This window comes from Mesoplodon mirus (genome assembly GCF_964341445.2).
Source record: "Mesoplodon mirus genome assembly, chromosome: 6".
Classification (NCBI taxonomy): domain Eukaryota; kingdom Metazoa; phylum Chordata; class Mammalia; order Artiodactyla; family Ziphiidae; genus Mesoplodon; species Mesoplodon mirus.
The window spans coordinates 136,782,247-136,793,809 of record NC_138982.1 but is presented as its reverse complement, the minus strand read 5'-3'; the positions used below and the strand labels follow the sequence as shown (position 1 = coordinate 136,793,809).

The 11,563-nt window shown below is 47.0% G+C and overlaps 1 protein-coding gene across 1 annotated transcript in view; it reads left to right on the top strand.

Annotated features, from left to right (window-relative positions):
• The first annotated feature begins 2,532 nt into the window (after nt 1-2,532).
• Nucleotides 2,533-11,563, top strand: part of RCAN1 (regulator of calcineurin 1) — a 97,267-nt gene continuing 88,236 nt past the window's right edge. Inside the window, exon 1 of the mRNA XM_082625215.1 lies at nt 2,533-2,957. Coding sequence (XP_082481341.1) covers nt 2,724-2,957 — 234 coding nt within the window. The 5' untranslated portion in view covers nt 2,533-2,723. The remainder of the gene's footprint in view (nt 2,958-11,563) is intronic.

The window sequence follows — 11,563 nt, the reverse complement described above, 5'->3', positions numbered from 1 at the left end:
ACACTTCACCTAACTCCTGATGGCCTTTATTACATTCTCTTTTCCGTAAATACCAGCTTTATTGAGATACAGTTCACATACCATAAAATTCTGCCTTTAAAGTGCAATTCAGTGACGGGTAGTATATTCATGGAGTTGTACACACATCACCACAATCCAAGTTAAGGAATTTAGTGCTTTTCTAAGTATGGGAAGATGCAAGAGTCTGGGCTCACTGAAATCTTTCCTTTGACATGCACCTCATCCTATCTGGGGCCAGTATCCTCTGTTTTCACATCCTGAGTTTCCTCAGGACTCACCGTAGGGAGTGGCTGCAGTCTGATGGCTGTCAGATGGCAGGTATTCTTTCCTTGCTGAGTTTCCTCAGGGTTTACTGGCTCACGTTGGAGAGCTGCAAGCGTTGATGACTGTGCCATCCTTTGTTTACCGATATGTCAGGAAACATTCCATTTCTCATTCCCCCTTCTTTATTCCCCCAGTCCCTGGCAACCACTACCTACTTCCTGTCTCTATGAATTTGCCTACTCTGGACATTTCATATTCATGGAAACATACAATAGGTGGCCTTTTGTGACTGGCTTCTTTCACTTACCATCATTTTCAGTGTTCGTTCATGTTGTAGCATGTATCAGTACTTCATTCCTTTTTATGGTTGAATAATATTCCATTGTATGGATCTATATCTGGTTTACCCATTCATCAGTTGATGAACTTTTGGGTTATTTCTACTTTTTTGGCTACTGTGAATAATGGGGCTATGAACCTTCCTACATAGACTTTTTTTTTTTTTTTTTTTTTCTGGTACGCGGGCCTCTCACTGTTGTGGCCTCTCACGTTGTGGAGCACAGGCTCTGGACGCGCAGGCTCAGTGGCTATGGCTCACAGGCCTAGCCACTCCATGGCATGTGGGATCTCCCCGGACTGGGGCACGAACCCGTGTCCCCTGCATCGTCAGGCGGACTCTCAACCACTGCACCAACAGGGAAGCCCCTACATAGACTTCTGTGTGGACATATGCTTTCATTTCTCTTGGGTAGATACCCAGGAGAGGAATTGCTGGGTCATGCGACAACTCTCTATGTTTAACTTTCTGAGGAATGGCCAAACTGTTTTTCTGAAGTGGCTGCACAGTTTTACATTCTCACCAGCAATATGTGATGGTTCCAATTTCTCAAGATCCTTGTAGCACATTCTCTTTCATGAGTTATCTCTGCATGCATACCACTACTCGCCTTGGATTTAAACTCCTGAAGTGCATGAACTGCTCTGAGATTGTCAGAATAGCACACGGCAGGTTCTGAGTAAATCTCAGCTGTTAGTTGGGTAAACTTTTTATTATAATCACTACAGTTCCTAACTAGAGGCCTACTTTAGGAGAAAATACAGGTCTAATTTCACGTCTTCCAAAGACACCTACACATAAACAGTACTGCCGTTTATTGGGCCCTTACTGTATTCTTACCATATATGACCTAATTTTTCAGATGAGGAAACTGAGATTCAGCTTACTTGCCCAAGTAATTAACAGCAAAGCTGAAATTTAGACTCAGATTTTCACTGAACCACATTGCCCTTCACAGTGAAGGAATTCTATTTTGCAGGAAAGGTGGGAGGGGGAGAGGGAGAGAGAGAGACACTTATTTGAGGACCTCCGTTTTCTATCTATAAACTCCCCAAAGGAAAGGACCAAGGTTTTACTTCTTCCATTAGCTCGTATTGTACACCGTACATAGCAGTAACTCAAAAAAAGTATTTCTGATTATTTAAAATTTGAACAATGATATAATGACTAATAAGCTAAAATCTCAAAGTAAGGTATTGTCGCAGAGGGGTGGGATGAATTGGGAGATTGGGATTGACATATATACACTACTATATATAAAATAGATAACTAATGAGAACCTACTGTATAGCACAGGGAACTTTACTCAATACTCCGTAATGACCTACATGGGAAAAGAATCTAGAAAAGAGTGGATGTACGTATACATATAACTGATTCACTTTGCTGTACAGCAGAAACGAACACAACATTGTAAAGCAACTATACTCCAATAAAAATTAATTTTAAAAAATAAAAAAGTAAGCTATTGTTAACCACGGTCTCGTTCAATTCCCTATTGCGGCTATATCTGACAATATACGGTAAGAATCTAACCATTTGTCAAAGGCCATAGCCAGGACTATATCTCGTTTAAATCCCCCAGAGTTGGCCTATGTGCCTCAAAAACGTCACTCATGGGAACCACAGAAGCGCTGATTCTCCAGCTATTAACCCTGCGCCCAAGACACTGCCTGGCGCCTTCAGCTGGCATCGGATGTCAGAAAAGCGGAACTGGCTAAAGAGACCTTTGCCCCTAACCAACATGGCCGCTCTGAGGCTTCAGGCAGAGGGCGGCAGAATAAGGATCACGTGAGAAGAATCCCGCTCTTCTATTCGCTTTCTCTTCCGGACGGCGGGGGAAAATGACCCACGTGGGCCGGCCTTAAAGGGCCCACGTCTAAATCCGCCGGAGCTCCGCCCCCGTTGCCGGGCGGGCCGGACGCGGAGCGGAACGGCGGCGGGCGGGGCCGGCACTCCGAGGCCGCGTCTCCGGGAGCCGTGGTGACCGCAGCCCGCTGCGACGCAAGCCCGAGGAGGTTAACCGCCCAGTCGGCTGACGGGAGAGCGCGAGGATCCCGCGGGAGCCCGGCACAGCCGGTGGGGGCGCACGGCCGCGGGGATGGAGGACGGCTTGGCCGGTCCCCGGCTCGGGGCGGCGGCCGAGGCGCGAGCGCAGCCCGGGGTGACGCTGCGGCCCTTCGCGCCGTTCTCGGGGGCTGCCGAGGCAGACGAGGGCGGCGGCGACTGGAGCTTCATCGACTGCGAGATGGAGGAGGTGGACCTGCAGGACCTGCCCAGCGCCACCATCGCCTGCCACCTGGACCCGCGCGTGTTCGTGGACGGCCTGTGCCGGGTGAGGGCCGGGCGGGGCGGCCGTCGGGCGGAGGGCGGACACTTGTTGCCGGGAGGAGGCAGCGCTGAGGTCCGGCCGGCCCGGGGCAGCCTCTCCAGCCGGGCCGCCGGCGGGGCGGGAGGCCACCCCCGGGGACGCGGCGACGTCCCCGGCCGCCCTGCCGCGGTCCCCTCTGTCCCGGTTGGGGTGGGGGCGCGCTCCCCGAGGTCCCAGGTCCCGAGCACCTGCCGGGCCGCGCGCTGCGCGCCCAGGGGCTAGCCTTTCACCTGGGCTAGTAACCCCCTCCTAGCGACGCTCCTGTCCCCGGGTGTTAACTCGGGTGGGGAGGGGGGCGACGTAGTAGGAGACAGTCGGAGGATGAATTAGCTCCCAGAGCGGCCGGGGAGCTCGTATCGTCACCTTGGGGCTTGGACCGTGCCGGGCACTTACTCCTTTGAGGAGGGGGTCGCCTCATTCATGGGGAGGAGGAGACAGACGTTGAGCGGCGACGTGACCCACTGTTACAAACAGGACGGCGTCTCGCATTCTCAATCTGCACGCCTGGAAGGAAAGCCAATGTTTGGGTGAGGATCCGCGGTTGCTCATTATCCTGCGCTTGGCCAGTTTTGGTGGAATGGTGTTGGGGGGAAGGGGCCCATTTTCTAGGCCTTTAGGATATTTAGTCTGGAATCTTGCTCCCTGAAGGGGTGACAGGAGACACTCAGTACAGGGAGAGTTGGATTTTTTTTTTTTCCTCCACATCCCCAGGGTTTAGACACGTTGGAGGGTGAGGGGGCAGGTATGAGGAACCAAGGGTGATGGGGAGGAGGAATTTATTTGGAATCTGCAATTAGCGTGCAGAATAAAATTTGGACAACGTAGGCGTTGCAGAATAAAGCCTGTCTTTGAGAGAGATGCCCCATTAGGAGAGCAGCTGTCAAAGAAAGTGCTGCTTTCGGTGCTTGGGTCTGAGTCTGCATACTGTCAATGAACTGTAGTCAGGGCGGCTGCCAAGAGGAACACCACTGTGCAACAGAGAATGGTGTGCTTAAGACCCATTTACTTATAATGTATAGGCTCGTCTACTCTCAGGATTTACAGTGGCTGTGTGCTTAGACAAGGCTCCATGTGCGCTTTCTAAAGGAGCTGTTGGCACAAATACAGGGTCTCACTCATTTTACTTTCCAACCTTTTCTCTTCTTGAGGCTAAGTTCTAACAGCATATCAGGTCTCTTTCTTAAGGGTCCTAGGCTCTCATGCCAAAGGAACAAGATCAGATCATGTACGATGCTGCTTGTTTGCCTAGCAATTCATAGTTTTACGGTCTTCCCAGTGTTGGGGACCATCCTGAAATTGCTTTGTCTGAAATGTTGCCCGCTTTGGTAGCTCTTCATTTTAACAAATATGTGTGGAGATTCTGCCGTGAGCCGGGCACTGTGCTAGGCTCTGAGGGCACAGCAGTAAATAAAATAGCATTCCTGCTTTCAGGGCTGGCATTTTTGTTGGGGGAAACAGACAGTAAACAAATACATATCAAATTTGTCGAGAGGTGTTGGTGCTATAGGAAAAAGTTGGCCTTGGAAGATGGGGGGGAGGGGGGATTGCTGTTTTACATAAAATGATCAGGAACAGGCTTACAAGGTGCTGTTTTGAGCAGAGACAATGGGCTAGCATTCATTCATTCATTCACTCATTCATTTATTCTTTTGCTGTTTATCGAATGCTTACTATGTTCCAGGTACTGTTTTAGGCCCAGTGGATAGAGTGGTGAATACAGTGAGCTTCCTGCTTATGTACTAGCAGTTGAGGAAGAGATAGACAGTCAAAAAAAGTAAGTGAACAAGGTGATTTCAGACGGTGGTCAGTGCAATGCAGAACATACCCAGGATGATGTGATCGGGAGTGACCAAGGAGAGGAGAGAGACTGGGTAGTGCCTAACAGGGGCCCTATGATATCAGTCAGGGCCTAACAGGGACCCTATGGTAACCAAGAACTGGTTAATTGGGGCAGGACTGAGGGAGTCAGAGGGAGTGTTGGGAGGAAGTCGTATTGCTGGAACCCTAGGAGAGGAGCCTCTTGGCAGGAGCTACAGACGTGGAGGGATGGAATTGAGATGCTGAAGCCGCGAGTTGCAGGTAAGAAATACCCCAGCTTGCCCCAGCTTTCTGATCTCGTTGGCAGAGCCCAGCTGGCAGCCAGGAGGCCAGGGAGTCCAACCATTGCAATCCGTAGGTGGGTCAGCCTTCCAGGGCCCAGAGAAGGGTGGAGAGAGCAGAGAATGGCTCTGGGATCAGTGCAGGTAAAGAGGACGTGCGGAGAGGGTCAGCATGCGGCCGCTTTAGACTGAGTGGCCCCAGAGGCCACTCTGCACAGCTTGGACTTGGCTGGCAGGAAGAAGCTCCTCGTGTAGATTTTGTGTGACCGGCGTCCAGGCAGAGGGAATAGCGAATACAGAAGTTCCAGTGCAGGGGTGGAGTGTGTGCAGAGGGCCCAGTGAGGGCAGTGGTGGTGGCCGAGGTTGACGCAGCCGGGGGACGGTTCCACGGGAGCCTGGAGGCCCTGGGAGGGATTCGGATCCTGTTCTAATTGCAAAGCTAGGTGGAGAACGTCTTCTGGGGAAGGAGGTTGGGTGGGCAGGAGAGGAAGCAAAGAGGCCCCTTAGGAGGCTCTTGACTTTGGTTGTCAGGGGAGCTGTGAAGGTGTCTGGACTAGGGTGGAGATGTGGGAGACAGGGCCTGTCCTCTCCATTCGGGGGTCAGGAGCCTCAGAATGCGGGCAGGGGGAGCTCTGTGCCTTGGTTGCCCATCTGCAGGGTCCTGCAGAGGCTGTTGGTAAGCCTTGCAATAGAAAGATAAATTTCTCATTTAGCCAAAACCATTCCTCCAGGTGGGAAGATGTGGCTTCTGAGATTTCAGTCTGATGGCCTTATTATTTTGAAGGCCATTCTTATTAAAGGAGTGTCACCTTTGGGTGGTGTAATGAAAACATGATCCTACTTCAGGTCAGTGGTATCTGACCCTTGCGTCAGCGGACCACTGACCGCATTGCCAACAAAAGTCCCTGTGCTGGTTGTGTGGCCATATCCTCTCTTTAACCAGTCTGTGGGAGGGCCATCTGGGTGAGTGACGGTGTCTTAACCTGTTAGGGCTACTGTAACAAAGTGCCACAGATTGGGTGGCTTATAAACAATAGAAATTTCTTTCTCACAGTTCTGGTGGCCAGCATGGCTGGGTGAGGGCTGTCTTCTGGGTTGCAGACTTCTCGCTGTGTCCTCCCATGGTGGAAGGGATGAGAGGGCTCTGTGGGGTCTCTTTTATAAGTGCACTAATCCCATCATGAGGGCTTCATCCTCATGATCCCTAATCACCTCCCAACAGCTAATACCATCACCTTTGGGGGTGAGGACATCAATATATGAATTTGGGGGAAACACAAGCATCCAGATGGTGGCAGATGGTGTGAAGGAAAAAGGCTATGTCAGTGTTCTTTATGTGTGTTCATATCAATCTCTAACCTTAATTTTAAAGTAAAGAAAGAAATTGACCTGAACTGCCAATTCACTTGGGAATTTATATTGGAAGCCCGTTTTCTAACTATAACAGTTGGATTTGATATGTAAAATTTGTTTTTGTTAGCTGGATCATCAAATTATTATAAGTAATTTATAATTAATATGTTCATTAAATGTTTATCCCAAAAATAACTGAAACTGTATCGTCATTCATTTCAAGCAATATTATTAGAGTGATTCACACCATTACAAATGAATGAAAACTTTTATTAAAATAAGATTATGTTTTGTTGTACAGATATTTGCTTAGCATATTCCATTACTGTACTTTTTGTGAACCTTTTTTTCTTTTTACTGAGAAAGCAAAGCAGTGCTCTGAACCGGTAATTACATGTGCTTTGGATTGTTGGCAGTGGTTCGTTGGTTCCCTGGAATAAAGGTTCCTTCAGTTGTCACCAAGCTAACCAGAAATTTAGAGTTCTCAAATAATATTGTTAGTTTCCAGGCAGTAGATATAATTTCACAGAGTAATGGAAACGAATGCCATTTTTCTGTTGTCTGAGACATCAATGTATATATGATTGACAGCTCTGCCTGTGACTAGCTCTGCTAATGACTCACCTTTCTTAAAACAAATGTCCACATAAGATTTATGATACTGGCGTGACTTTCTTTTCAGAACATGAAATATTCTGATAAGGCATGAAAGGTGGTTGAGGGGTGTCCTTAAATTCTTTGTATCAGTGAAGACCCCTGAGAAACTCTCATGCCCAGGCCTCTGCAGACCAATTCCAGTCTCAGGGGCTGGGAACCACCTGGAAAGCTGCCCAAGGTGAGTCTGATTGGGAGCCAAGGTTGCAGACCATTGTCTAGCCAGAAGGGGTCTAGCCTGACCAGAGTCATTGTTGTATCATGAAAAGATGATTGAATAATTGATCATTGGTTCCGCTTTCAGCCAGATCTGTGCCTTGATTTCCTCTAGTCCAAAATGGGAGTCAGGCCTCTAGTCAGGAGCCTCCCTTCTCCTAAGCGCCGTTTGACCTTGTGGCTGGAAAGCGGAATGACTGGCCGCCAGCCTGAGAGCCCAGCCTTTGGGCCGGTGACACATGAGATAAGAACACCTACCTGAATGTGGGGTTGCCTCGGGGCTTTTGTACACATCCTCTTGTGCTGCTGCTTGCTCTCCACCAGACGTGAGATCCCGGACTCGTCCTCCCAAAGCTTGTATTTCCGTAGACAAGATATCACTCAGTAGTAATTTGATGATTGAAATGTTTGAAGCTCCAAGGTGGCACAGCTGAGATGCATAGTTTCCGCCTGTATGGTTGTATATGCTTGGCCGTGGATATGCTTGTTCCCATCACAGTGTGTTGTAAAATGTGACATTCCAGCAGGATAGTAACAGTTGGGGGTTCTATTACAGTGTAACATCCCCGCCTTCCTAGGCCATTTTCACTTTTCATCCTAGTGTCACAGGCATGTGGTTTCTGAGACGTAAATTAAGCATAAAATGTCCCCTGAAACCTCCTCAAGTGTGGAGAGATGTTAAACCCAATATGGTATGGTTGCATTTATTTGGGAAAGTTCAGAATGTTGTAAGTTTAAAAAAACAAAAACCTGCATATTATATATGTGCAAAGTTTACTTTAGAAGTTATCCACTATTTCCCTAATTTTAGAATTTCTGACTCTTAAATAAATCTACCTATCTATCTACATATGTATATATATTTTTTTAACGTCCATGAGGTTCTTTTGATCTCTCCTCTCCACTTCCCTCCCTAACAAGGGTTTGGTCCCCTTTTCAGCACCATCCATTGCTCAAAGCATTTCTTCTTCAGTAGCAATAGCTTTCGACGTTATTGCCAGCAACTCCCAAGACAATTACATAAGGGAGCCAAAAAAAGAAAAAGAAAAAAAACAGGCTCTGTGATAGAATAGCTAAAGCAGAGGCTGTTTGATTCCAGTGTTTATATTTCAGGCTCTATTCTTTCCTTTCTAAAAATGTCATCAGATGGCACAGTCTCCTCTTCTGCATACATGCCGCTGAGGGGCCTATTTACCCTGTTCTGTGAATGCATCACTCCTGTGACAGTGATGGCAGTTGTGCACACATCAGTGTGTGTGTTGGGGGCAGGGGCTCCTCCGTGTGCATTTTCTGCGCACAGTTGTTAGGACCCATTTCAAGGGCTGAGGGGGAGTGCCGGTCATTTGAAATACAATTCAGCTGTGACAGAATTTGTTCCTCTGTAAATATGAATCACTCTCCAAACATGGGGACGCTGACAGCTACTGAGACAGTAAGTGACTCTGCTCTGTTCTCTGAGCAGTGATGGGCTATACCATGGCCGTAGGAAGTAAAAATAGCTCTTCTACCCTTCTTGGGCAGAACAGAAACGTTTTCAAACTTGAACATCAGGAAAATATTAACGCCCTTAATTCAAACTTTGACGTGGAAGAAAGGGTTGGCTTCATGTTATGTAGATTTCAGTCACTGTAGAAATCCTTCATTTGATTCAGTTGGTGTAGAGTGTTTTTGTTTATATTTTTAACCTCTAAAGATTTCATTGGGTTTAATATGCTCACATTCCCCTTTGAAGTGTGTCCGTGCGGAGGCAGTGCAGCGTGATAGTTACGGGTATGAATCTGGAGCATACCTTTGCCACTAACACCAGTGTGACCCTGGGGAAGCTATTTACCCTACGGTGCCTTCACTTCCCTACCTGTAAAATGGAGGTGTCAGTAGTACTAACACCTTATGATGTACATAAAATGCTTGTCCCAGGGACTAGGACATAGTAAACACATAATGTAAGTTGTGTATTATCTACTGCTGCGTAACAAACTAACTCAAGACTTAGTAGTTCAAAACAATCAACATTTATTATCTCACAGTTTCTGTGGGCCAGGAATCCAGGGACGGCTTATCTTGGTGCCTCTGCCTCAAGATCTGCAATAAAGTACCAGCTGCGGTCTCATCTGATGGCTCAACTGAAGGAGCGTCTGCTCCTAGATTCACTCACGTGGTCTTTGGCAGGATTGCATTTCTGGTGGGTTGTTGGACTGAGAGCCCCAGTTCCTCAGTGGCTGTTGGCTAGAGGCCCCCCTCAATTCATAGCCACACAGACCTCTTTGTAAGGCAGCTTATAACCTGGCCACTGGCTTCCATCAGAGCAAGGGAGAAAGGGCATGCAAGATGGAATGCAGTTCACAGTCTTCTTGTGACCTAATAATCTCAGAGTGATATCCCACCACTTTTACTGGATTCTCTTCATTAGAAGTGAGTCAGTAAGTGCAGCTCCCACTCAGGGGGGTGGGGGGCTTATACCAGGGCGTGAGTCCTGGTAAGTGGAGATCGCTGAGCCCATCTTACAGGCTGCTGACCACCGACCGTTACTATTTATTAGTACATTTTCTTCCTTGTAAACTTTTTTGACTTCTTGGAGCAGTTAATGTTCAGAAATGTTTATGAAGGTATTTTCTCATCTGATTTTTTTAGCTCCAGCTCTATAAAGAATACAGTTTTAGACTTTACTACTTAACATAAAATACCTCACTGATAGGTTTATAGCTAGGTTCATAGCAAAAGCTGTCAGCCACTACACTTCTGAACCAAGAGTTCAGGAAACTAAAGCTTTTTTATGTTGAAGGTTCAGTACTTTTCCTTTCATTACTAATTTCAGCAGGTGCAATGTGAAGTTCCCACGTGTAATCATAATTAACACCATAGGAAGAGGTGTTTGAAGTTGGCCTGAATTCAGAATTAAAAGACAAAAATGTTATTTGATTCAGAAAGCTAATTTTGGATTTTTTCCATACGACATAACAATAGCTTGTTTTACTTTATTACCTTTATAATTTTTGTTAACTTTTCTGCTTTACTTTACAGATAATAAAGTAGTTTCTATTCATTAATGTGAAGTGCTTTATGTGTAATATTTATCATTTCATCTTTTTGTAAGAACTCTATGAAATAGGTACTGTTATTCCCATTCTGTGGACATGGAAACTGAGGCCAGAGGAGGCCAAGTAACCTGTCCCAGATCACATAGCCAGTAAGTGCTGGCCCTACGATTCAAACCTGGTTTTAGCCAACTACAAAACCTGTGCTGGAATCATCTTGTATGCAGTAATGCACATGAATTTTTCATATCTTTCACATCTTATTTAAACCCTAGGATATCTCTATGAAGAAAGTGCTTTTATCCCCAGGAAACTGAGGTTCATATGAGTTATAACTCTGTTATTCTCTAAGCCATTTATTTATATTTAACAGATCTATTTGAGTGCTTTTTGTACATCAGTGGCAGCCCTGATGATATTCTCTTATTCAAGCGGAAGGCAGTGCCTGGGTGCTGGAGTCAGGCAGACCCGGATTTGAATCCTAGCTCCATCACTTCACTCATTCATTCGTTCATTCAACAAGTATTTCTGAGGGCCTCCTGTGTTCTGAGCACTCTGCTGGTTGCAAGGCCAGCTGTGGGACCCCAGGTGAGTCAGTCAACCTCCCCAGGCTTGGTCTCCCCCATTGCAGAAGGAGGACAGTAACTCCTACCCCACAGTCACGGTGAGGTCAGTGTGAGGGGGCCGCAGCCCTTGGTGAATGACAGACACCGTCTCTCCCTTTGTGAGGCTCACAGGCCAGCAGAGAGGACACACTTTTTAAATTGTGTGTGTTATGTAAATATAACCAAAGAGCTTAACAGATCCATAACAAACCATGTGTCCTTGGGCAAGATATTCACCCAGACCTCAGCTGCTTCATCTGTGAAGTGACCGGGTTGAGCCCGGATCATCTCAGCGAGGTCACTTCCAGCTCTTCTCGCAGTGGAGCACTTGCTCCCCTACAGACCTTTCCCAGTAGGAATTGACTCAAGGAGAGAATCTTTCCTAGTGTGACTCTAGTTCTCTTCCATCCAGCTTCCCAGCCTCCTTCCTGCAGGGGAGGCAACCTCTGTCCATTCTAGGTTTTCAGCTGCGGCTCTTTAACAAAAAGATGGATCACAAGAGAAAAACAGAAGTCATTAATGCGTGCAGTACATGTCAGGTGGGAGAACGCTTATCATGATGAGGAGGCTTAGAACTTGGCTTATGTAGCCTCTTCAGCAAAGAATAA